General features: G+C 31.4%; 5 protein-coding genes and 1 pseudogene across 5 annotated transcripts; 3 read left to right on the top strand and 3 right to left on the bottom strand.

The window, feature by feature from the left end:
- Positions 1 to 240: 240 nt before the first annotated feature.
- LOC126555572 (uncharacterized) lies at positions 241 to 919 on the bottom strand (annotated as a pseudogene).
- Positions 920 to 1524: 605 nt separating this feature from the next.
- Positions 1525 to 2109, top strand: LOC126555571 (uncharacterized). The gene has a single exon (XM_050210473.1). The coding sequence runs from the start codon at positions 1525 to 1527 to the stop codon at positions 2107 to 2109; it is 585 nt and encodes a 194-aa protein (XP_050066430.1).
- Positions 2110 to 5582: 3473 nt separating this feature from the next.
- On the bottom strand, positions 5583 to 6248 carry LOC126555570 (piggyBac transposable element-derived protein 4-like). Its single transcript, XM_050210472.1, has one exon. The coding sequence runs from the start codon at positions 6246 to 6248 to the stop codon at positions 5583 to 5585; it is 666 nt and encodes a 221-aa protein (XP_050066429.1).
- Positions 6249 to 8854: 2606 nt separating this feature from the next.
- LOC126555569 (E3 SUMO-protein ligase ZBED1-like) lies at positions 8855 to 10884 on the bottom strand. The gene is made up of 3 exons (XM_050210471.1): positions 10840 to 10884; positions 9760 to 10549; positions 8855 to 9642 (listed from the first exon to the last, which is right to left on the bottom strand). The coding sequence occupies exons 1-3, from the start codon at positions 10882 to 10884 to the stop codon at positions 8855 to 8857; spliced, it is 1623 nt and encodes a 540-aa protein (XP_050066428.1).
- An 885-nt stretch (positions 10885 to 11769) lies between these two features.
- LOC126555568 (zinc finger protein 1 homolog) lies at positions 11770 to 13555 on the top strand. The gene is made up of 3 exons (XM_050210470.1): positions 11770 to 11988; positions 12076 to 12168; positions 12915 to 13555. The coding sequence occupies exons 1-3, from the start codon at positions 11829 to 11831 to the stop codon at positions 13553 to 13555; spliced, it is 894 nt and encodes a 297-aa protein (XP_050066427.1). The 5' UTR covers positions 11770 to 11828.
- A 4042-nt stretch (positions 13556 to 17597) lies between these two features.
- LOC126555567 (E3 SUMO-protein ligase ZBED1-like) lies at positions 17598 to 18203 on the top strand. Its single transcript, XM_050210469.1, has one exon. The coding sequence runs from the start codon at positions 17598 to 17600 to the stop codon at positions 18201 to 18203; it is 606 nt and encodes a 201-aa protein (XP_050066426.1).
- Positions 18204 to 22924: the final 4721 nt, after the last annotated feature.

Raw genomic sequence — 22924 nt, 5'->3', positions numbered from 1 at the left:
GCAGATGACTTTTGATCGCAATTAGAACACCACCTCCTCTGACTGAAACATTTACATTATCGCCGATGAGACTTCCTCTATCACAACGATAAATTGAATAGTATGGTAATAGACCGAGTTCATTATCATTAGTTTCTTTGTGTAGCCAAGTTTCCGTTAAGATAATAACGTACAATTTAACATAACGAGTAAAAACAGCCAGTTTGGTGTTAATACCGCGAATATTTTGATAATAGAACGTTAACTTATTGGAATTTGCACACGATTCCTGCCGTTTTTTGACACGGTAGGCATATTATTAACATATTTAATGAATAAATCAGTTTCACCAGTAGATTTTCTATTATTCAATTCATCCAATATTGATTTGAAATAGTTACGCTGAAGTAAAGTGCGATCAGTGGAAAATTTTTTATGTTTAAATTTGTCACAGTGACTTAATTTATTTTTGTTTTTTAATACAGTAAAAACATCATGCTGGTTTTGTAATGTAATTCTAATAGGACGACACTGATTTGAGACCTTTCCAAGTCGAAATATATTTGATGGAATAATTTCATGAATACCAATTTGCTGAAATATTTCAAGAATAGACTGCGTTTCATTGGAAACAGAGTGAGAAAGATTTTCAGGTACATTAAAACAGATTACATTTCGACTTCGAGCTTGTCGATCACTAATTTCAGAATAAGTTTCTTCAGAAGCAATATTGGAGGATCTTGCTTCTAAGATAGATAATTTAGACTCAATATTATTAATTTTATTTACCAATAATTTATTTTCATTGAAAAAGTCTTCAAATTTCTTAGATAAACTATCCAACTTACACTCAATATCTCCGAACTGCTTGTCTTGTTTTTTTTTTTTCATCGCGGATTAAGTTCACGGAGTTAATTAATTTATTTTGAGTAATTTTCATATCGTTAATTGATTTTAATATTGAATCAAGCTTTACGGAAACTTCTTCATTTTGCATTTTAGAGAAAAAATAAGAATTTTTATTAAGAAAATTAAATTAACAACGATTGAATCTAATACAATAAACGCAACAAACACATTGATAAGCAAAACGGCGATGAAGAAGTAACGTGTTTATAGTTTAAAGGCTGAACTGTAACTGATACTGTAACTATAACTGTAACTGTAACTATATCGGCTGTTGGGAAATTTAAATTTTGAATTCACTAAAAGACAGCGTAATAGTGCACTAACAGAAAGAGATCTTATAATTTGGCGCAGGAATTTCATTAAAAATATAAGGCTCTATAGAAGAGAAGGTTGAACAATTTATTATCACGATGAGACGTGGGTCAATGCAGGTGAGTGTGCAAACAAAGTGTGGGTCGACAAAACCGTAACATCGAGTCGAGATGCTTTTTTGAAAGGACTGACTACAGGACCCAAAAATCCAACAGGTAAAGGGAAACGATTGATTGTGGTACACATAGGTTCATCAAACGATTTCGTCGAGGGTGGTCTACTGTGTTTTGAATCAAAAAAAATACAGCAAACTACTACGACGAAATGAACGGCGATTCCTTTTATGAATGGTTTTGTGGAATTTTACCTCTGTTGGACGATAATTCCATAATTGAAATGGATAATGCGTCGTACCATTCGGTCAAGCTGGATCCCGCGCCAACAATGGCTTGGCAGAAACATAAAATCATTCAATGGTTGGAGGATAAAAATGTTGTAGTTGACAGGAAAATGGTGAAACTAGAATTAATGCAAAAGGTCAAAGAGATTCGAACCACTGAAAAGTACGTCATTGACGAAAAAGCAATGGAAAGTAATAAAATTGTTCTGCGTTTGCCACCGTACCATTGTGAGTTGAACCCTATTGAATTAGCATGGTCGGTGGTAAAAAATCATGTGAAGCAGAATAATATTACATTCAAATTAAACGATAAACGTCAATTGCTGATCGATGGAGTTCAACGAGTTACTCCGGAAATGTGGGCCAATTTTACAAAACATACAATTAGCGAAGAGGATAAAATGTGGGATATTGAGTCCATTACCGATGAAATGCTTGATGAACTAGCTCCAACATCTCAACATGTTCTAACCATCACAGGAGAAACAAGTACTGATTCCTCAGATTGAAATTAAAAATAATTAATATTTAAGAATTAAAATCAATATCATAAATAATAATTGATTCTTTAAATATTATATTGTATTGCATTTATTTCTTTAAAATACACACGTAAATTCGTTTTGATGGTATTTGTTTATTATTAATTTATATAAAAAAAATATCTGTATAACTATAACAAAAAAATTAACTTTTTGCGTAATGATAAATACAACAGTACGCTGTATATACGATGTGATTAATATTATTGATGTGTATAACCGATGTTGTGCGCCGCCGGACGGTAAAGAGTGGGAGTAATTGGGGTTCAGCGCTGCGCGAAACGAGTACAATCTCTCATGGAACAGAGTATAAATTAAAAATTGAGCGTGCAATTTAAAACATTGTTTACTTTAATTACAAATGTAAATAATAGTGTATGTTCAAATTTGAGAAACATTGCTGCTGTAACTAATTCATATGCAATTTCCACTAGCCACTACATTAAATGCCTAATTATTTTGAGTTTTATGTTTTACAATACTATTTATTGAAATATTGAATTTATGCTATTGTGTTCATGAATATACAGTGTAGGTATGTGGAGATTTGACAAAATCCTAACTGGGAATAACAGCATTATACTTTTAAGCAAACTTCAATTTGACGAAGAAGATGTTACCTATGTTCGACTATTAGAATAATTATAATTATATGATCTTATTAATTGTATTTTATAAATAAGATCTTAATTCATAGACCTAGATCCGAAATGGAACATTTTGGCGTGAAGCCGTTTTGGTGTAAATGTCTCAGGTTATTATATTAATTAATTTACCATTATAAATATATTTTTATTTTTTAATAGTATTTATTGTATGCGTATTGTTGGAATTTAATGATAAGTTTATATTACTATGCTAGTATGCTGTTCTCGTGCCCTATGGGTTTTAACTTAAGTTAAAATTAACCAGTTGACGTTTTGAATGATTTATACCCATTGTCGTTTCTTGCCTGCCGTATAGACAGCATACATATTTCACACAAATAGTGAGTTTTTATATATATTTAATTTTTTTATACAAGTAGTGAGTTTTATTAAATTATGTATTTAATTAATTAATATTTATTTATAATGTCAAAATTAATTGAATCCACGAAAGAACGAGATGTTTTAGTGAACAATGGTTATATGTATTTATTTTATGCATTAAGTAGTGATGGAAACGTCATTTTTGGCGTTGCCGAAATAAAAATGAATGCAAAGCTCGGGTACACACAACAGTAGACGATATTAAAATAATAAAATCAATAAATTAACTTACTCGTGTTTCTGCAGTACCAAAAATCAAAGGAAATATAGCAGTTAACCATTTTATTTTTTTATTTAAAATATATTACAATCTGTTTACACATAAAACAATAAGTAACAATGATGAGTGATTTAAAAAGACATGTAGCACATGAAAAGGAGACTGTCCAGTGACAGAACCTCAGAAAATTTGAGTTCGGGCATTGAATTATTTTATTATTTTACTTTTTTTTTTTTTTTTTTTATATATATTTAGATTAGAAGGTCTCTAGCCCAATTTCTTTTTTACCTTCGAGGAATATTAAGAAGTAGTGTGAGGGAAGACATATTTTTGATAAAGGGGTTAGAATGGTTAATTAATTTGGAATGAAATTTTTTATAGTAGCTTTTAGCAAGTTCATTAACTGATGGAAGTTTTAAGTCGTTATGGAGAGCTGAATTTGTGATATACCATGGAGCACCGGTAAGAGTCTTAATGAGATGGATTAAAAGGCTTGGATGGGACGGATGGTTTCGCTTCGCCCCATATTTGAATACCATAGGTCCAAATTGGTCTTATGATAGATTTGTAAATTAATATTTTATTTTTGAGATTTATTTTTGATTTTAGAAGAGGTCGGAGTAAGTGGAGGCGGGAGTTAAGTTGTTTACGTTTATTTTTTGTATGATTTGCCCAGGTTAGCCTTTTGTCTAGAGTGATACATAGGTATTTAGCTGATTGATGAAGAGGAATTTGTTTGTTATTAAATTTGAGTGAGGGACATTCTTTTTTCTTAAGGGAAAAATTTACCTGAGCGGATTTTTTGTCATTAATTTTAATTTTCCAGTTATTAGCCCAAGACTCAATTAAATTTAAGTGCAATTGTAAGTTGTGTGAAGCGGTGTCTGAGTCATTATTTGAAGCAAATATAGCTGTGTCGTCAGCAAATGTGGCGAGGGGAGTTTGATTGGAAGTGGGCATATCAGAGGTGTAGATATTATAAAGTATAGGAGAGAGATCACTACCCTGAGGAACACCTGCCTTAATTTTTTGGATAGTAGAAAGTTTACTTTTGTGGTGTACTGAAAAGGATCGGTTATCAAGATAGGATTAAATTAAAAGAAAGTAAAGTGAAGGGAGAAAGTGCTTAAGTTTCAAAAGGAGACCGTCATGCCAAACGCGATCAAAGGCCTGTGATATCTCGAGGAATACCGCAGGGCAAAATTGTTTTGACTCGAAAGAGGATGAAATTTTATCTACGATTCTGTGGATTTGTTGAGTTGTATTATGTTTACGACGAACTCCAAACTGAGATTTAGGTAAAATATTTTGTTGGTCAATTAGTGGCGAGATTCTATGTAAAATTAGTTTTTCGAAAAGTTTGGCAAATGTGATTGGGCGATAAGAACTTGTGAGATGTTTAGGCTTGTTTGGTTTTGAGATCATGATAATAACTGAGTGCTTCCAGGTTGTGGGGAAGTACGACAAGCGTAGCATAGAATTATATATATGGGTAAGGAACAAAATTGACTTTTTAGATAAATACTTTGCTATTTTATTTGTGATTTGGTCATGACCAGGAGCTTTGTTAGGCCGAAGCTTTTGAATGACTGTTACGATTTCGGATGGAGAAATCGGATTGGCAGGAAGGGACATGGGTAAGGGAGAAGACAAGAATGAGTTTACTAGGTCAGTGTGGTCAGGGCTAGGGATTATTTCAGGATGAGGAGAGAAAGTTGAAAATAAGTGGGCTCCAAAGAGATTTGCTTCCTCTACATCAGTGATGGCTAATGATTTGTCGGGACGTTCTAGAGGAGGGATATTTTCACTTTGATTCATTAGCTTTTTTGTTATTTTCTAGAGGGAGCCGTTATTAGGAGACAGAGTGCTTAGGTATTGACTAAATTGTTCAGATCTATATTTCGCTAATTGAGTTTTAAGATCGTTTGATAGATGATTGTAGGCAGTTTTGTGTTCTGGGTATTTCGATCGTTGCCACAAGGATCGAGCACGACGTTTGGCTTTAATAAGGTTGACTAAGTATGAGGGGAGCGAGATGTGGGATTTAGATTGGTTTTTTTTTTTGGGTGGTCAAGGAAGAATGAGAAACTGCATTATGGATAGTTTTTGTTAATTTGGAGATTGCTAGGTCGATATCGAGAGGGCATTTTAAAGGAGTGTTTAGGGATGAAGATTTAGATTCGTCTAATTTAACTTGAAAAAGATCTTATTTTTTTCCCTGTTTCCAATATATTAATACCATGTTTAGTAGAAATCATCCTTACATCTCTTTTATCCTTCCAGACACTTGCTACAACACCTTTGCTATTTACTTTTCCTTTTATTTCTCCCTTTTTAATTTTTGCATTCATCACGTCTTTTGGCAATTCTCTGGCATTTTTTCGTAGTGTACCTACCATATGGGTATTGTTTTGGAGTAATGTATGTGCCAATTTTAAGCTAGTATAAAAATTATCAATTATTAAAGTCCTGCCTTCATTTAAATATCCATCCATTAATTCCATAACAACTTTTCCTGCAGCAGGAAAGTTTGTCTGAAGAGATAAATTAGAATCTTTTCCACTATATACAATTATTTTATATGTATATCCTATAGAGTCACATAATTTGTATAATTTTATTCCATACTTTGATGATTTATTAGGTAAGTACTGTCTGAAAATCAACCTGCCTCGAAAAGGTATCATGGATTCATCTATAACTACATTCTCACCAGGAATTTTAGCATCACTGTACGTTTTCACCAACATATCTACTAAAGATCTAATTTTGCCTAATCGATCATGATCCAAAATGTCATCATTATTAGCTAAATGAAAGAATCGCAACAAAAGTTGAAAACGATTTCGAGGCATCAGTAAAGGAATGTAAGAGTTTTTATATAGTAATTTTCGATACCAGTAATCACTTAATTTTGGATAAGTGACTAGTCCTGTATGACTATGGCCAACATTTTCTTTATCTCTAAATGGTCAGTATCCACCCAATCTTTTTTATATTTTTTGGCTTGTCTATTTGTTTCTCGCACAATCATTTCTATAACATCATTATTTAAAAATAGATAAAAAAAATCGATCGGATTACTGTCTGGACCAAGATTACAAATATTTCGATCGTTACCAATGTATGGAAATGTTGATTGATGTACATCTATACAATTATAATAAATATTGTAACCTAATATTATATACAAAATAATAATGATTTAGTGTAAATTACACTGATTTTATTATTTTATGATTTATTATACATACTTGAAACGTCAAACCAGTGATCAGTTTGCATTTCCGTAGTCTGTTCGTTATTTAAATTTTCTTCAATATCATCCTCAAAGTCAAATTGACTATTTTCAATAACATCTTCTATTGATTCATCAGAAGAATCAGATAAATCACTAGGAATAAAATCACTTCCAGAATCTTCAAATTCGGTTTCAAGTGCTGATAAAATTACGTAATTTTACGTAAAAGGTATAGTTTTAAAAGTACGGATAACTTTACGCAGCAACTAATGAATAGGGACTATACAAATTAAACAATATTACAGTGTACAGTACTGCAGTAACAGAGAATCTAGTTTGGCTATAAAAATAATAATATTAATAAACTGTAACCAATATAATATGAAATGAACAATGAATGGATATATATATATATAATACTCTAGCTATAATTATACCCAATTGTCGTCGTCGTCGTTATCGATAATCTTCATGCGAAAAATAGCTTTAAATAAGGCTTATCTAAAAATTAACGTAAACAAAATCTAAACACAGCGTTCAAAAATAGATATTTCGTTGAAGAACCATGAAATATTTCTGAGAGTCCCTGGTAACTCTCATATGAAAAACTATGAAATGTATTCATTCTGCACCAAGTGTGTCACCGGAACTTCTCACACCAAAACAATTATACTAATGATCCCTATGTAATCTACATAAAAATGGTCCAAACAGAATATTTTTATCTTGCTTAGTTATGGAATTATGGATTTGGTACGCAATAGAAGTTTTTAAAATATTAGCTCGGTAGGATATGCTTGTTTTGTCGAGAAGCACCGGACATACTAATGGTAGCCAACGTGTTAATGCCTATAGGTACGATTTTTACAAGTATTCACAACACACGTTTGTGACGGCATTATAAAATTATACGTGTACACTAAACTATTATAAAATAAATTTGATAACGTAAAAAAGTATAAAATATAATAGAAAAAATGTAATGTAACGTAAATCACTCGGTCAAAAAAAAAAAAATTTAAAAAGTGAAAAGTCAAAGCCATAGACAAGAACAAATTGAAAAACAATAGATTAATATAACTATGGGGAAAACCTTGTTTTTGATTAGGTTGGTAAGACAACTTAAAAAATATATGAAGTAGTTGGTAACAATTGTCGCTAAAATATTAGTAGAATGATTTGGTAGGTTCAGCAGCTCCTCCGCCTTAAATTTTACATGTAAAAGCATAGGCTCCTCTGTATAGGCAATTCGTAGTACAGGCTCCTCCCAAACAACAAGTAATAACTCAATATAGGCAATCCACAACACACATTAACCCAACATCACCGCCAGATCCTATACGTAACCGACATATATTTTATGCTTTTCCATTCAAATACATTAACCTCCACCTTTTGAAGAAAAATAATATATATATAATATTTTGATTTCGACTAAATAGAATACTTGACCGTCAAATATTTTTCCCCAATTATATTTCCTCCCTTTTATTTACACACACACACACACAACATATTATTTACCATCATAAATGTACATACGTCATACATATATACATACATACAATACATACGTAAAAACATACTCATAATATAATATAAGGTATACCTACAACATCACACATATCTAAAAATATTATAAAATTTTCAGATTATAATCCCATTCGAATAAACATCATGCTAATGCATAGGTACGTTATACATCGGAATGTATCTCAAACAAACACACATTCAAATATATTATAATATAGTTTACATATATACATACTTACATATTATATCCAAACAATCATACACACATCATTATCACAAACCCCTGAACATATATTATACAATTTACATAATATATACTTACATATCAATAAAACACATATTTAGCATACGATACAGACTACATAGGTATATATATTAGTGTTGGCCAACGATATATTTTTAATTATCGATATCGTCTTTATTTTTTCGATATCGTATCGCGATATCGAAAAAATCTCGATATCGATATCGATTTGCGTATATTTATAATATTATTAATTATACGTATATTAATTACTACTTCTAATTATTAATAGGTAATAATTTATTATGCATTATAATGTAAATATAAACAAATAAAACAAATAATATAAATAAATGTAAATTTAGGATAAATTAGAATAAATAAGATAATAAATTTAGAAAATTAGGTTGTAATAAAAATATTAGAAATATGAATTTTGAAGTTTATGAATTTCCTTCTTCCAATAGTTTTTCCATCAATGTTTCAGAATTTGGATTTGATTTGAAATATGAATTCAGAAATAATAGTTGATTGAGTCGTTCAGGAGATAATCTGTTTCTTTTTTTGGAGATGATTGTTCCAGCTTCGCTAAATAGTCGTTCACAAGGAACACTAGTGGCCACTATACTTAAATATTTTTTGGCTAATAATGATACAGCTGAGTATTTAAATTCATTTTCTTTCCACCACTTTAAAGGATCTTGATCGTAAGAAATTTTGATTTTAAAATTTCTGTACTCTTCAAGTTGTATGATCGCAGGACTTTGAGTTACTGAATAATTTTCTTCGTCATCATCATCGCTATCTATCATTAATGATCGTAATTTCTTACGAGGAGGTGAGTGTTGTGTTTCAAATGTTTCAATATCTTCTTCATTTTCTAATATTGAATCAGAATTTAATTGTACTTCAGTTTCTATTTTTGGATCGGGAATTAATTCTTTCAACTCATTTTCAAGTTGTTTCCAAACAGTTTCTTTTTCTTCTTCCGATAAAAATTTCAACTCTCGAAATCTAGGGTCTAATGCAGATGCTTTTGACAGTATTACACCCATCATTTCTCTACGTTTTTTTAAGTCATCTAAAATAGATTTTTTAATTGCAATTAAAAAATGTGAGTCTTGTTCACTAACTTTTAACGTATTTAAAAGACTTTTAATCAACCTGTGTGCTATTGACGCAGTTGTATAGTTTTCTCCACCTAATACTTCCGTGACAATTTTAAATGGTTCTAGTAAATTTAATAAGTCTTTTATATTTTTAAATTCGCCAGAAGTTATAAACCATTTATCAATTTTTTGGTTTTTAGAAATAATATTATTAATTGAAATTTTATGTTGTAAGACACTATCGATCATATCACACGTCGAATTCCAACGAGTAACGCAATCTTGAACTAGTTTATGTTTTTTTTCGCCACATTTTTCTTGTTCAATTTCAAGTTCTTTTTGAGCTGTGGCACTTCTATTAAAATGTCCCACTATTTTTCTCAGCTTATTTATTATTTCTTTTACTACATTATTTTGGATACCTGCATTTATAGATAACTGTATAGAGTGAGCAGTACATCTAACTAAATATGTTTGATCTATATCGTTAATAGCTTTGACCATATTTGCAGCATTATCGCTTACAATTGCACAAACTTTATTTTCAATGTTCCAAAACTTAAGAATAGATTTTAAATTGTTGACAATATTTATTGAGGTGTGGGATTCGGGAACTTCCACTGTTTCTAAAACACGTGTACGTAAATACCAATTTTCTAAATAATGACAAGTTACGCCTAAATAACTATGATTTGCTAATGACGTCCAAAAATCAACAGTTATACAAATATGTGGAATATTTTTTAAGAAACATTTTAAATTGTTTTTTTCATTTTGTGCTGTCTGTTCAACAAGTCTAATTATTGTTTGTTTACTAGGAACAATATACTCAGATACAGCTATATTCATAAATTCAAGAAAACCTTCTCCTTCTACAATACTCAAAGGTCTTAAATCTTTTACAACTAATTTCATCAGACCTTTTGTTAGTTCTTTAGCCCGTTTAGATTTATTTGATAATTTGGAAGGAGTTGGCTTAAAATATGGAATTAAACTGTTTGACATACTTGGTTTTGTACTTGAACATTGCTGAAAATGTGATTTGAGATTAGTTGTATTACCACTATAACCAACAGAACATTTGCACTTTTTTCAAAAAACTTGATTTTTATTTAATATAAACCCCTTTTCGTTACTTTTAAAACCAAAATGTTGCCATATATCACTCCTAGCACCAGCCAACGGTATTAACTTAAAATTTTCACTCATTTTGTTTCACACAATTATTATATTTAATAATAAAATAAAATATTAAATGATTACGACTTCTCACAGTGAGCAAATAATCAAAACTGAATTTTTAATGTAGATTAAATTACTTGGTATGGTGAACTATCTCTTTGAAATTTATCACAATATGCCATCATAATTTATTATCTAGAAGATAAAAGTAATAAAAGTATAATAAAGGGAGTCTCGATTAACCATCTCGATATCGCGATATTTTCAATAATTATTTTTAGATATCGATATCGAAATTATTAAGAAAATACCCATGATATCGATATCGTATCGAATTATCGATATCGTTGGCCAACACTAATATATATACATATAATTATGATATGACCATACAAACTATAACTGTAACTATACTTACAAACTATAATATCATACATACACACATACATACAATATGCTCATAATATAATATAAGGTATACCTACAACATCACACATATCTAAAAATATTATAAAATTTTCAGATTATAATCCCATTCGAATAAACATCATGCTAATGCATAGGTACGTTATACATCGTTATGTATCACACACACACACACACACACACACACACACGTCATAGTCACACATAGTCACAATTATAAACAATAAACCATTCCAATCCCCAATAGTATCAACCTTAAATATATTTTCCATCCCGCCACCCGTCCTCGCACCCTTACAACATCGTACGATAACAAACATGTACAAGCCTGTAGTAACACGTCCGAGTATTGCCGATGAATTCCAACCATAAAGTATAGTGCATAGAACAATATGAGATCAGTCCCTTTACCTGCATTCAAGTGACAAGTCGTGTTATTTCAGAGTTCTTAAGTGTTTTTAGAGTGTATAAAAATATCTTACAAGTATTATAAAAATCAAATTATTTATTTTACTTTAATGAACACCATAGTTCATTTTTCTACCACTATATTGTGCGCATACGCTAGTAAATCGCTTAAATACAAATATTTCACACTTATTTAAAGTACAATTTCTATAATTCATTACTCATATATTCGTTGAAGGGTACAGTCTTGTTTCGCGAGTTCGACTAGTGTTCTTCAGTTTTAAACATAATCATGTTTTCGTGTAGTGTATGCGATAAAACCTTTACATTGATCAAAAATCTACATAGACATGCCAAGTCACACGAATCACACACTAAAATCGTATGCAGTATTTGCTCAGAAATATTCACGCGAACAGATAACCTCATCAGACATAAAAAAGAAAAACATCGTAAGTATTTTTTTCACAATAAAAATTTACAAATTTATTAGATAAAATATTCATAATCAAATTAATAATAAATAATACTATTTTCAGGTTCAAATATTATAATCCAACAACAACCAACCATAACCAAGCGAGAAATTCAAGATTTTTCTAAACCACCTGAAAACATTTACGATTATAATGGTAAATATATTATTCATAACTTTATATTTATATATAACTTACTTAAGTAATTATATATATATTAGATACTTTAAAAAAATAGAACACTTCATGTAGAAATATTACTTTATCGTTGAATTAAAATAAATATTGCTTTATACCTTTCAAAATATTTAAAATAAAAAATGCTATCAGTTTTTTTTCTTCAAAATCGCATAAAACAATAGGTAAGTAGGTACATGTAAAAATAAAAGCATCTTAGTGAAAATACATAAAAACATACGGAAACATCATCATTTCTTAATAAAAATAGGAAAAAAATATTCTAAGTTGTATAAAATCATGGAAACATATAATAATTTAGATAAAATCCTGATAAATCCTATAATTATCATAGTTAACCCCATTAAGATCATATGTGAGAGCCCTATGTCATATTTGTTTTGCTGTTATTTATATATATATATATTATATATATATAATATATATATATATTATATACATACATGTAAGTAATAATAGATAAATACCTACTTCATTTTATTAAATGTATATTTAAAAAAATCGTATTTTCCATATGATAAACACACCACCAATATTTAATTTTTCTTCAGGTATTTTTACTAAAAACGTTTATATTTCTAACAAATATAATAATATAATAATATAATACAATCTTTTCTTTCTCATTGAAAACTTTATAGATTTTCAAGCTGTTACATGCATTTCCATAGTTTTTAGCAATACAATAGTAATTTTTTTTTCAGTTCAATCTCGCAATGGTCATAAGCGCCCATATCATACTGAAAATTCAAACGAAGCAGCAAATGCTAAAAAGACACGCATGAGCATTGTCAAGACACGAGGATTCATTAAGACAGGCACATCGTTATCGAATAAAATCAATTGGTATTACGTGAAAAATACAGATAATTTGACCAACTACAGAACATTTTTAGAATCAATAAAAAAAGACTTAATAGAACTACTCAAAACACTATCAACAAAACAACCAATCAAATATAATCTTAAATTAGAAGCAACATATGAACGCCCGAACGTAGAAAATTCAACAGAGAATAGAGCATTTAAGACCTCAGCTAAGGAATTGTTTATGGATACAGATATCGAAGCTAAAATTAATCAAGATTTTGTTAATCTTTTACTTGAAGAAGAAATTTATACCTCTAAAGGAAGCGGATTTACTTTACAATCAATATATGGTTTATTGTTAGGCGTATATAATTATACACCTATGGGTGGTTCGTCTTATATCACACTTCCGGAAGACATCAAAAATAAAAAAGCAATTATCAATCCCCAAAACTCAGACCAACAGTGCTTCAAGTGGGCAATCCTTGCAAGACACGTTTCGGGAAATAACAAAAATCAAGTGGCTGAAAATTAGACAACTCACGAAGAAAAATATAATTTTTCTGGTTTAACATTCCCAACGCCTGTGAGGGAAATACAAACATTTGAAAAAAATAACCTTAACACGTCTGTCAATATATTTGAATTAAGAAGAGAAAATAATAAAAAACATATTATTTATCCACTTAAAGTTGTGGATGAAGAAAAAAAAGATCATTTCGATCCACTGATAATTACCAACGGAGATAAAAGCCACTACTCATACATATCAAATTTCTCACGTCTTGTTAGAGCACAAAAAACGGGTTATGAGGAAACTGTTATATTTTGCAAACGTTGCTTCACATCGTTCGATAATCGACCCAGAAAAAATACACTAAGTGGACAGGCAGCCCCTGATCAACACACTCGGATATGTGAACAACATAAACCAATTCTACCTAAGATGCCTGATCCCGGTACATTGTTAGAATTCGATGGGTGGAGTAACACTCAAAGACATCCGTTCACGATATATGCCGATTTCGAGGCACTCCTTGTTAAATGTACAGAGAGCAAAGGTGGGAATACGTCAGCATTCCAAAAGCACGAGCCGATGAGTTATGGCGTGTTTGTAAAGGCAACAGAAAACGTTCCCATAGATCTGTTAGAAAAGTTCGAATTACTACAAAAACCAATTATTTTCCGTGGTAATGAGTCACGTCAAGACGTAGCCAAAAGATTTGTGAATGAAGTGACTGAGATTGCAAGAAAAGTTGAAGATTTGCTTACAACAAATAAACCTATAATAATGACTGAAGAAGAACAAAGAACACATGCAATGAAAATTACTTGCAATTTATGTAAGTGTATTTTTTTCCGACAAAAACCCAAAAGTGGCAGATCACTGCCATCTTTCAGGCAAATTCAGGCAAACTTTATGTAATACTTGCAACCTGAAACTGCAAAAACCTAACTTTGTACCATGCTTTCTACACAATTTGTCTAATTACGATGCACATTTCATCGTGACCGAACTCGGAAATGACACTAAATCAATATCAGTGATTCCAAACAGTGAAGAAAAATACATTTCATTTTCAAAACACGTTTCGAACAACTTTTCAATTCGATTCATAGACTCTTGTCGTTTCATGGCATCAAAACTATCAACACTTGCAGACAATTTAATAACACCTGGGTTCGCGAAATTCAGAGAAACCGCAAAAGCATTCGTACCCAGAGATATGGATCTTGTCACACGTAAGGGTGTCTACCCTTACGAGTATACCGATAGCTGGGACAAGTTAGAAGAGACGAGTTTGCCTAAGGAAGAAGATTTTTACAGTACACTAACAGAAGAACACATAAACGACAAGGAATACGAACACGCAGTCACAGTATGGAACCATTTCAAATGCAAAACCCTGGGAGAATATAGCGATTTGTATTTAAAAATTGACGTGCTATTGTTGGCTGACGTATTCGAAAATTTCCGAGACCTTTGTTTGAAAACATACCATTTAGATCCAGCCTTTTATTACACGGCACCAGGTTTTAGTTTTGACTGTATGTTAAAATATACCAAAGTAAAACTGGAATTGCTTTCTGATTATGACACCCACTTATTTTTCGAAAATTCAATCCGCGGCGGCCTTACACAAGCAAGTATGAGGTACGCTAAAGCTAATAATAAAAAAACCCAAGATTACGACTCAACAAAGCCTAAATCATGGGTAGTTTATCAAGATTGTAACAATTTGTATGGCTGGGCGATGTCCCAATACATGCAGTACGGTGACTTTAAATGGGTGGAACCTAAGTTAGACGGATTAGATGCTTTAACGCCGACCTCAGATAAAGGCAGAGTGTATGAGGTGGACATATCATACCCTAATGAACTTCATGACGTTCATAACGACCTTCCATTTTTACCTGAGAACAAAATTCCTCCTGGTTCAAAAGTGAAAAAACTTATGGCAACACTTCATTCAAAAAAAAATTACGTAATCCATTATCGAAATCTGCAGCAATCCATAGCAAATGGATTTATTGTAGAAAAAGTACACAGAGTTCTTGAGTTTAAACAATCGGATTGGCTAAAAACATACATCGAATTAAACACTGAAATGAGGATGAAGGCGAAGAATGAATTTGAAAAGGATTTCTTCAAACTCTTAAACAACAAAACTATTTGCAAATTTTCAATGATGAATTTCGGTCAAAATTTGATATTTAAATGCTTATAAAAAAAATTGTGCGTATGTATTTTTATTATTTTTGATTTGCTAGTTAATCCACTTGTGAGGAATTTTGTATTAAATTTTCAAAAAATTTGACCCAACGAATTTTTTTTATCGATAATTAAAAAAAAAAATTGGAAAAACCAAAAATTTCTTAGACCTACAATTAGCCGAAAACTTGTCAAATTATTTTAAATTTTTTTGGTGTATATAAAATGATTATCTTAACAATTGGTGAAATTTTAAAATGTCTGCGATAATTTATTTCTGAATTACATCAAAATAAGAAATTCATGCACGGAAAAAACGGGGGAACACCCAATGTCTTACTTCCAAGTTCAAACGCTCATAAAAATTTAGTTTGACTTACGGTAAAAATGTTTTTTGTTAGAATGGTAGAAAAACTTATGGAGAATCTCATATTAAATTTTCAAATTTTATACTCAAACCAAAAAAATACGTATTACGCATTTTACGTATTTTTTCAAATTTCTAACTTTAGACGCTAATAAAAAACAATCAAAAATGTACGCTCAATTTTTTTTCCATTTTCTTAATTATCTCAAACGGAATAATTTTATTATTTGAAAATACGGCCAATAAATTACTCATACGTGTATATTATTATATAAATACAAGTTGTACTGTACAACGTATGATGAATCTTGAGTATACTTTTCGTGCACTCTTCAGCCAAAAAACTTTAAATCAATTAATTCGAAAAATTATAAAATTTGTGATTTAAGTTCATCTACATCAAGTTCATCGACCTGCACCTCTACATTACCTTTACCTTCATCTTCCGATTTCGCAGAAAATGATGACTCTGATGGCATAAGTGAAGTGGAAGGTCCAGTTAACTCAAATGTTGAACATAAGTCACCAGTTAGTCGAAAACGCAAAAGACCTAATATATTGAAAGTTCAAAAATCTAAATTTGCGTGCAGTAATGAACGAAGAGAACTGATTCATGAATCAGAAAAATTAATATCAATGAATCAACTACCAATTTCATTTTGTTCGAGCATAGGATTCAAAAATTGTATGACTGTCATTGAGCCCAATTATAAAGTTTGTAAGCAAGAAGCAATGAAAGCTAGAATAAATAGATTAAAAAAGTTAGTTGAAACAAAAATAAGGGAAAATCTACATCAGACAAAAAGTATCGTTTGTACAACTGACGGCTGGTCTTCGTTATCTCAGGATTCATATATTACCGTAACTGCACATACAATTGATTTACATTGGAACGTTAGCTCTTATACCCTTAGCACGCATGAAATGGAAGAACGCCATACACCTGAGAATCTAGCGATTCAATTGGGCAATACATTTAATGAATGGGAAGTTAACAGTAAAGTCATGGCTGTTGTCACCGACAATACTTGGAACATTGTTAATGCCATTTCATTAATATCTAGCGATACAAACATTAGCAGTGTAACATGTGCAGCTTATTCACTTCAACTTGCTGTCAACCATTCGCTAAGACAAGATAATATTCAATTATTGGTTGAAAAATGTAGTAAACTTGTTTCTCATTTTAAACATTCAAATATAGCGAAACGATCATTAGAAATTAAACAAGAACAGCTTGGTATGGCAAAAACGGCTTTGATTCAATACTGTAAGACACTTTGGAATTCTACCTTCATGATGTTAGAACGTCTATATCTTAATCGATCTCCATTAGCTAACGTCATAGCTGATCTAGCTATTACAAGTGCAACTATGGCACAAAAGTTTGAAATTACAGAGAGCCAATAAGCTAGGGTAGAGTTTCTTATCAAAAAACTCAAACCACTACAAATAATAACGCAACTATTTTGTGATGAAAAGCATTCTCCCGTTTCAATGGTCAGACCATTACTACAAAAAGTAATAGAAAAACATTTATCAATAAATGACACTGAAGATGATATTGAAATATATTTCAAGCAATCACTTAAAACACAAATAAAAACCCGTTTTAATCTCGAATGGACATCCTCAAGTACTGTAAGCCTAAGTCAAATATCTTCTTTACTCGATCCAAGGTATAAGGACTTAGAACATGAGTCACTTGATTCAAGATATGATATTCGAAAAGAGTTGCAAAATATACTTGAAACTAATTATCCACAGGTTTCAGTTACGGAACATACAAAAAATGCACATACAAGTGCCATGAAGTTCCTATACGGTGACGAAATGATCGATATGAATGATCCAAAAATACAATTACAAGGTTATCTGGCTGAACCTCAACTAAGATTTGATTTGGATCCTTTTGAGTGGTGGAATACAAGAACAATCAAGTATCCAATCATTAGCGAATGTGCGAAGAAATATCTCACAATACCAGCTACATCAGTCAGCTCTGAAAGATATTTTTCAACTGCTGGAAATATTGTTACACCAAAAAGGAGCTGCTTACTCCCAGAAAATGTAAACACGTTAGTTTTTTTTGTATCAAAATAGACATCTAATTGATTAATATATTTATAACCTTATACAAATTATTATAATTATTGTTTATTATTATTTGTTTTGTTGTTAATGTTTTTTATTTAATATTAATTATAATTTATAATGTTATTATATTATCTAAGACTGGAATGTGAGACTAATATCTTCTATTAATATTGTATATTTATTATTTATTACCGACTGTTAAATTGGTTTTTTTCTATATGCTAAATATATTAACATATATAATACATTATCAATTAATATATATCATTAAAAACACGTGTTATATTAAATACAAGTGTAACATTAAATACACGTGTAATATTAAATACAAGTGTAACATTAAATACACGGATCAATACACGGGTTTCATAATTACACGTGTACCCGTGTATTTAAGTACACATGAAATCGTAAGCCCTAGTCCGAATATCTGACTGGCACTTGTGTCTGCCAGCGTTGGGGAAGCGTCCGGTTGCTCTCCCGTACCGTTCGCTAATATGTTTATTGATGGTTGCACGGGATAGAACCTGACGTTCCCGGGGTCCTGTCCTCTTTCCCGAATATGTTCCTTGAGCCTGAGAATTATGTCCGGTTTAGAGCCGGACTGCTTATTCTCCGGGCCGTACACTCGCTACGTAGCTGCGCCGTCGTCAATCGTTGTAACGATTTACCTGACATCAAACAAATGCGGATGTTAACTATCGCGTAGACGGTAGCTTGTGCTTGTTTTACGGGACGGTTGCTCCGACATTATTCGGTTGTGGGTGTGAGCAAAAAAGAGAGTAAAAAAAAAAACAAATAAATAATATTGTAACGTATATAAAAAAAGGGATTTGTGCGATGTTTTCAATCGATGTTTTAATTATGCTCGAGCAAATGATAATCAGCTGTGTAGCTGATTGCGGCGGCGGCGGCGGCGAAACCTGTTTGTCTCGGTGGCGCGCGGCGGCGGCGACTTACGACGACGGCAGCGATACGGGTTTGAGTATTCTTACTCGTACGCCGCGCTGTTATCTGCAGTAGTGTCACGGTACGAAAAGCAAGTGTTCGGGGGGGTTGTGTTATATAACTCTGTAATGCTGTTATATTTTAACTACTTCTCACAGCCATTTCACGGTTATTCGTGGTTGCAGCGTAATTCCCCTTACGTACCAAAATACTTCTTACGTAATTCTAACTGGGGAATCCTAGATAACCGGAAAACACAGACCTGGTTAAAATACCTTAATACTAATATAATAAGCAATTTATCCGAGGTATGTGTGATGTGTCAGCGTGAATAAAAACTCTTACCTTTACGCTGACTTCGACTTGAGGTTCGTAATTCCTCTGCGGGGAGCCAATTTGACGCGGCCTGGTTGACGGCAGTGGTTGTCACAGGTTGGTCGCGACAGGTGACGTAGAAAAACAAAATAAAAAAACACAAACGTCGGGTGATAGTTATCTGCCTTAGCGGCAGGTTTATTTGATGAACGCACGGGCCGTGATTACCACAAAAAAATAGTGATAACAATAAACGGCAACACACAAAACCAAAATGTGCGATCACAAATACACAAATACGGTTGTAGTGAAAAAAAAGTGATGTTGCGTCAGGCTTGCGGAACGATAAGTTTTCCATAGTACGGTTAGCGCAAGAGAGCACGATCGCCGGCGGCCGGCACTCGTCCGGCGCGACTTGTTTTCCCGTCCCGCCTAGCCTTTGCAGCGTGGAGGGAGAGTCGACGGTGTCACGTCCATAGAAAAGAATAACTAATAGAAAGGCAACTCAATGATAAATTTCCGAGACAGTGACTGCAGCGCTTTGGTGTCGGATGGATGAATTATTTTCGAATATACGCCCTTATCAATCTCGATTATATTCTTATCAGTTAAATAAACAAAGATTTGCAGTACCTCGAGCATTGACATCAATTATTTTTTGAGCTGAAATACGAGGAAGCAATTAGTATGTGTTAGTATAAATCACCTTGTATAAGATATGTATGCCTATAAAAAATATTATAACTTATTATAATATTATACTTACAAGCTAAGAATGCCATTAGTGAAGATACTCGCTGGCTAAAAACTTGGGCTGCACACTTCACCTTCATTTTTGAGATCTTTTGAGGTATGACATGGTTATCAGTTAACCTAGGTAACATCTTCAAATTCTCCATTTCACTATCTTTCCGATATAAATCAATTATATGTTGCCATTTAGCTTCATATGTTATGTTGTCAATAGTGAAAATCAAGTTTTTTGTCAACAAATTATTTCGAATACCTATGAACATATTAAAACATTTAAAACTATAATATATAAAATGAGTAATGTATATATTATTACCTTTTAATAAATGTGGTGCATCAAATAAGTGAATAATTTGGAAGCATTTATTGTTACTTTGAATTTCATACATGTCATCTCTATATTCCTTATTCTGTCTAAGGTAATGCGCTTTAGTAACAGAATGTAAGTTATTGATAGCAGCTTCATTTGTCGCTCCTTGGTCACTTATAGTGGCCACTACATGAAGACCAGTTGAATACACTTCACAGATAACATTTTTAATAATTTTTGAAAGTCTATGACTATTTGTTGACCCTTGGCAAAAGAAATAGGCGATTGGTTGCTTGTATTTTTTAGTAATACCACGAACCATGAACACCAATGCATGGTCAGCAAACTTCTGAGTTCTTTCATACCCATAATCCTCAAACCCTTCAATTCTGTCTAAATGTTTATTGTAATGTAATTCAGCACTGATGCTCATTTCATCAGACAACAAAGAACAATATTTTTGAGAAGGTGGTAATTTTTCAACATTACTTTTTAGAACTTTCATCAGAATAGGATTGATACCAGTGTTTATGGGCACTTTTGATAATAAATTAGAAAGTGTTTCACGACTAGGTAAAGTGAAAAGCTTTGATAGTAGGCGATAGCACTGTGGACTACGTTTGTATAGAGAAAAACTTAACACTTTTTCATCTCTAGTAAATCTTCTACCATGTTTTTCTTTTTTAGTTTCGCGTAATTGAAGACGTGTGAATAATGCTCCAGCAACTATCATCTTATTACTGATTTTATCATTGAACACGTTGGAAAATTTTGTTGCTGCAGTTAGACGATCTTTAAATATTGCTTTCTTCAAATTTGCATTTGTCATTTGTCTTTGGAAATATAATGCATTTTTATAAAGATGACGACATTTAGGTGTTAGATCAACTACTCGACGAACATTAATATTTTTTAAGAAGCCTATAGAACAAATTGACATTAACAAGTTATGAGTATGAAGTATTTAACAAGACATTTTATAAATAAAATATTAATTTACAACCTACAATAAAGTAATATAAAATCTAATCAAAATTACCAGAATGACCATGCCGTTTTTTTAAAACTGTTATCGATCTATTTGCATTTTTAATAGCATCTACGCTTTTACTTTTAATATCATCATTAATGGTCATTTCATGCAAGCTTAAACTATTAGCATCGCTTATGTCAATAGCAAAAAAACAAGAATGTTATAAAATAAAATAATATACAAGCCATTTATTAATATAAAACATGAATCAACATACCTATTAAATTGATTAAATCACCATCCAACTCCTGAACACCAGATAAATTTAAATCAACAGAAAGTATTGCAACTACTGTTGCTTTAGGAGTATCTGGATTGGATAATATTACTGGCAAATTTAAAGTTCGTATAACATTGCACTTCAAGCGGTTTGTACCAGGACTTCTATCATTTTCGATAAAGTGGACAGAACACACTCGTTTTTTTAAATACACCTCATTTGTGTCCACGTTATGCAAATAAGCATCTATAATATTCACCCATTTGTTAAAGTTTGCCAAAAAATAACGTGGGTTTGGAAAACGATGAGATTGCATACCTATAAAATGGAATTACACTTTTATTATTCATTCTTATTGACCTTTAATACCTCACTGTCAGTACAAAAGGGCTGTTTATCAAATGTTTTAATTGTTTGGGAGAACATTTATTAATATTAAATATATTATTAATAGTTAGGATGTCGGATGTACGATTAAAAATAAAGCGTGTATGATCAGAGTTAGATCACTTGTTTTAACAATGTATAACACCAAAAACCCCACAATTATAATATTAAAACAATTTTTTTTTGTTATACAAATTTTCTTTAAAATCTTTAGTTTGAGAAAAATGCATCCATATTGTACAAAAACTACAAAAATTTATCTAAAATATTATGCAAAAATGACTTATAGTATTGTATAAAATCCAAGGAAAAAAATGCAAGTCATCAACATCCTAACTTTATTTATATGTACAATGTACTTATATAAAAATTAAAACTTAAATTTGATTTACAGCATGGACTTTTTGCACAGACAGTGCAACATTCTCTTACACTAAGCAATTAGAAAATAGAAGGTATTATATTCCATTTCCAATGGAATTCGAACGCACAGTTTTCTATCGTGATGCAAAACAAAACTGTATACTCAAGTACACAACCATAAACAAGGAAATTTATATCTAGATTAAGATTGTTCGTTCGAATTGCATAATATTAAAATAGTAATGAAAGTGTAAACATTCAATGCAGTATGAAAAGCAATAAGTCATGATGAATGTTAACCACGTGGTTACTATACGTACATCAGTTTACAACGTTCATATAATTTTTAAATAGAAGTTTCTACTTACCATTACTAGGGCAATTGCGAATGCAACATT

This window comes from Aphis gossypii, unplaced genomic scaffold, assembly GCF_020184175.1.
Source record: "Aphis gossypii isolate Hap1 unplaced genomic scaffold, ASM2018417v2 Contig00916, whole genome shotgun sequence".
Taxonomy (NCBI): Eukaryota; Metazoa; Arthropoda; class Insecta; order Hemiptera; family Aphididae; genus Aphis; species Aphis gossypii.
This window is presented reverse-complemented; position numbering and strand designations above follow the sequence as displayed.

Coding starts and splice junctions, on each gene's coding strand:
- LOC126555567 (XM_050210469.1), top strand. CDS start 17,598: ATGGTCAGACCATTACTACAAAAAGTAATAGAAAAACATTTATCAATA.
- LOC126555569 (XM_050210471.1), bottom strand. CDS start 10,884: ATGGCATATTGTGATAAATTTCAAAGAGATAGTTCACCATACCAA. Junction 10,550..10,839: donor GAGATAGTTCACCATACCAA/GTAATTTAATCT, acceptor TCACATTTTCAG/CAATGTTCAAGTACAAAACC. Junction 9,643..9,759: donor GACGTGTGATATGATCGATA/GTGTCTTACAAC, acceptor TAAATTTACTAG/AACCATTTAAAATTGTCACG.
- LOC126555568 (XM_050210470.1), top strand. CDS start 11,829: ATGTTTTCGTGTAGTGTATGCGATAAAACCTTTACATTGATCAAAAAT. Junction 11,989..12,075: donor ACATAAAAAAGAAAAACATC/GTAAGTATTTTT, acceptor TACTATTTTCAG/GTTCAAATATTATAATCCAA. Junction 12,169..12,914: donor AAACATTTACGATTATAATG/GTAAATATATTA, acceptor TTTTTTTTTCAG/TTCAATCTCGCAATGGTCAT.
- LOC126555571 (XM_050210473.1), top strand. CDS start 1,525: ATGAACGGCGATTCCTTTTATGAATGGTTTTGTGGAATTTTACCTCTG.
- LOC126555570 (XM_050210472.1), bottom strand. CDS start 6,248: ATGCCTCGAAATCGTTTTCAACTTTTGTTGCGATTCTTTCATTTAGCT.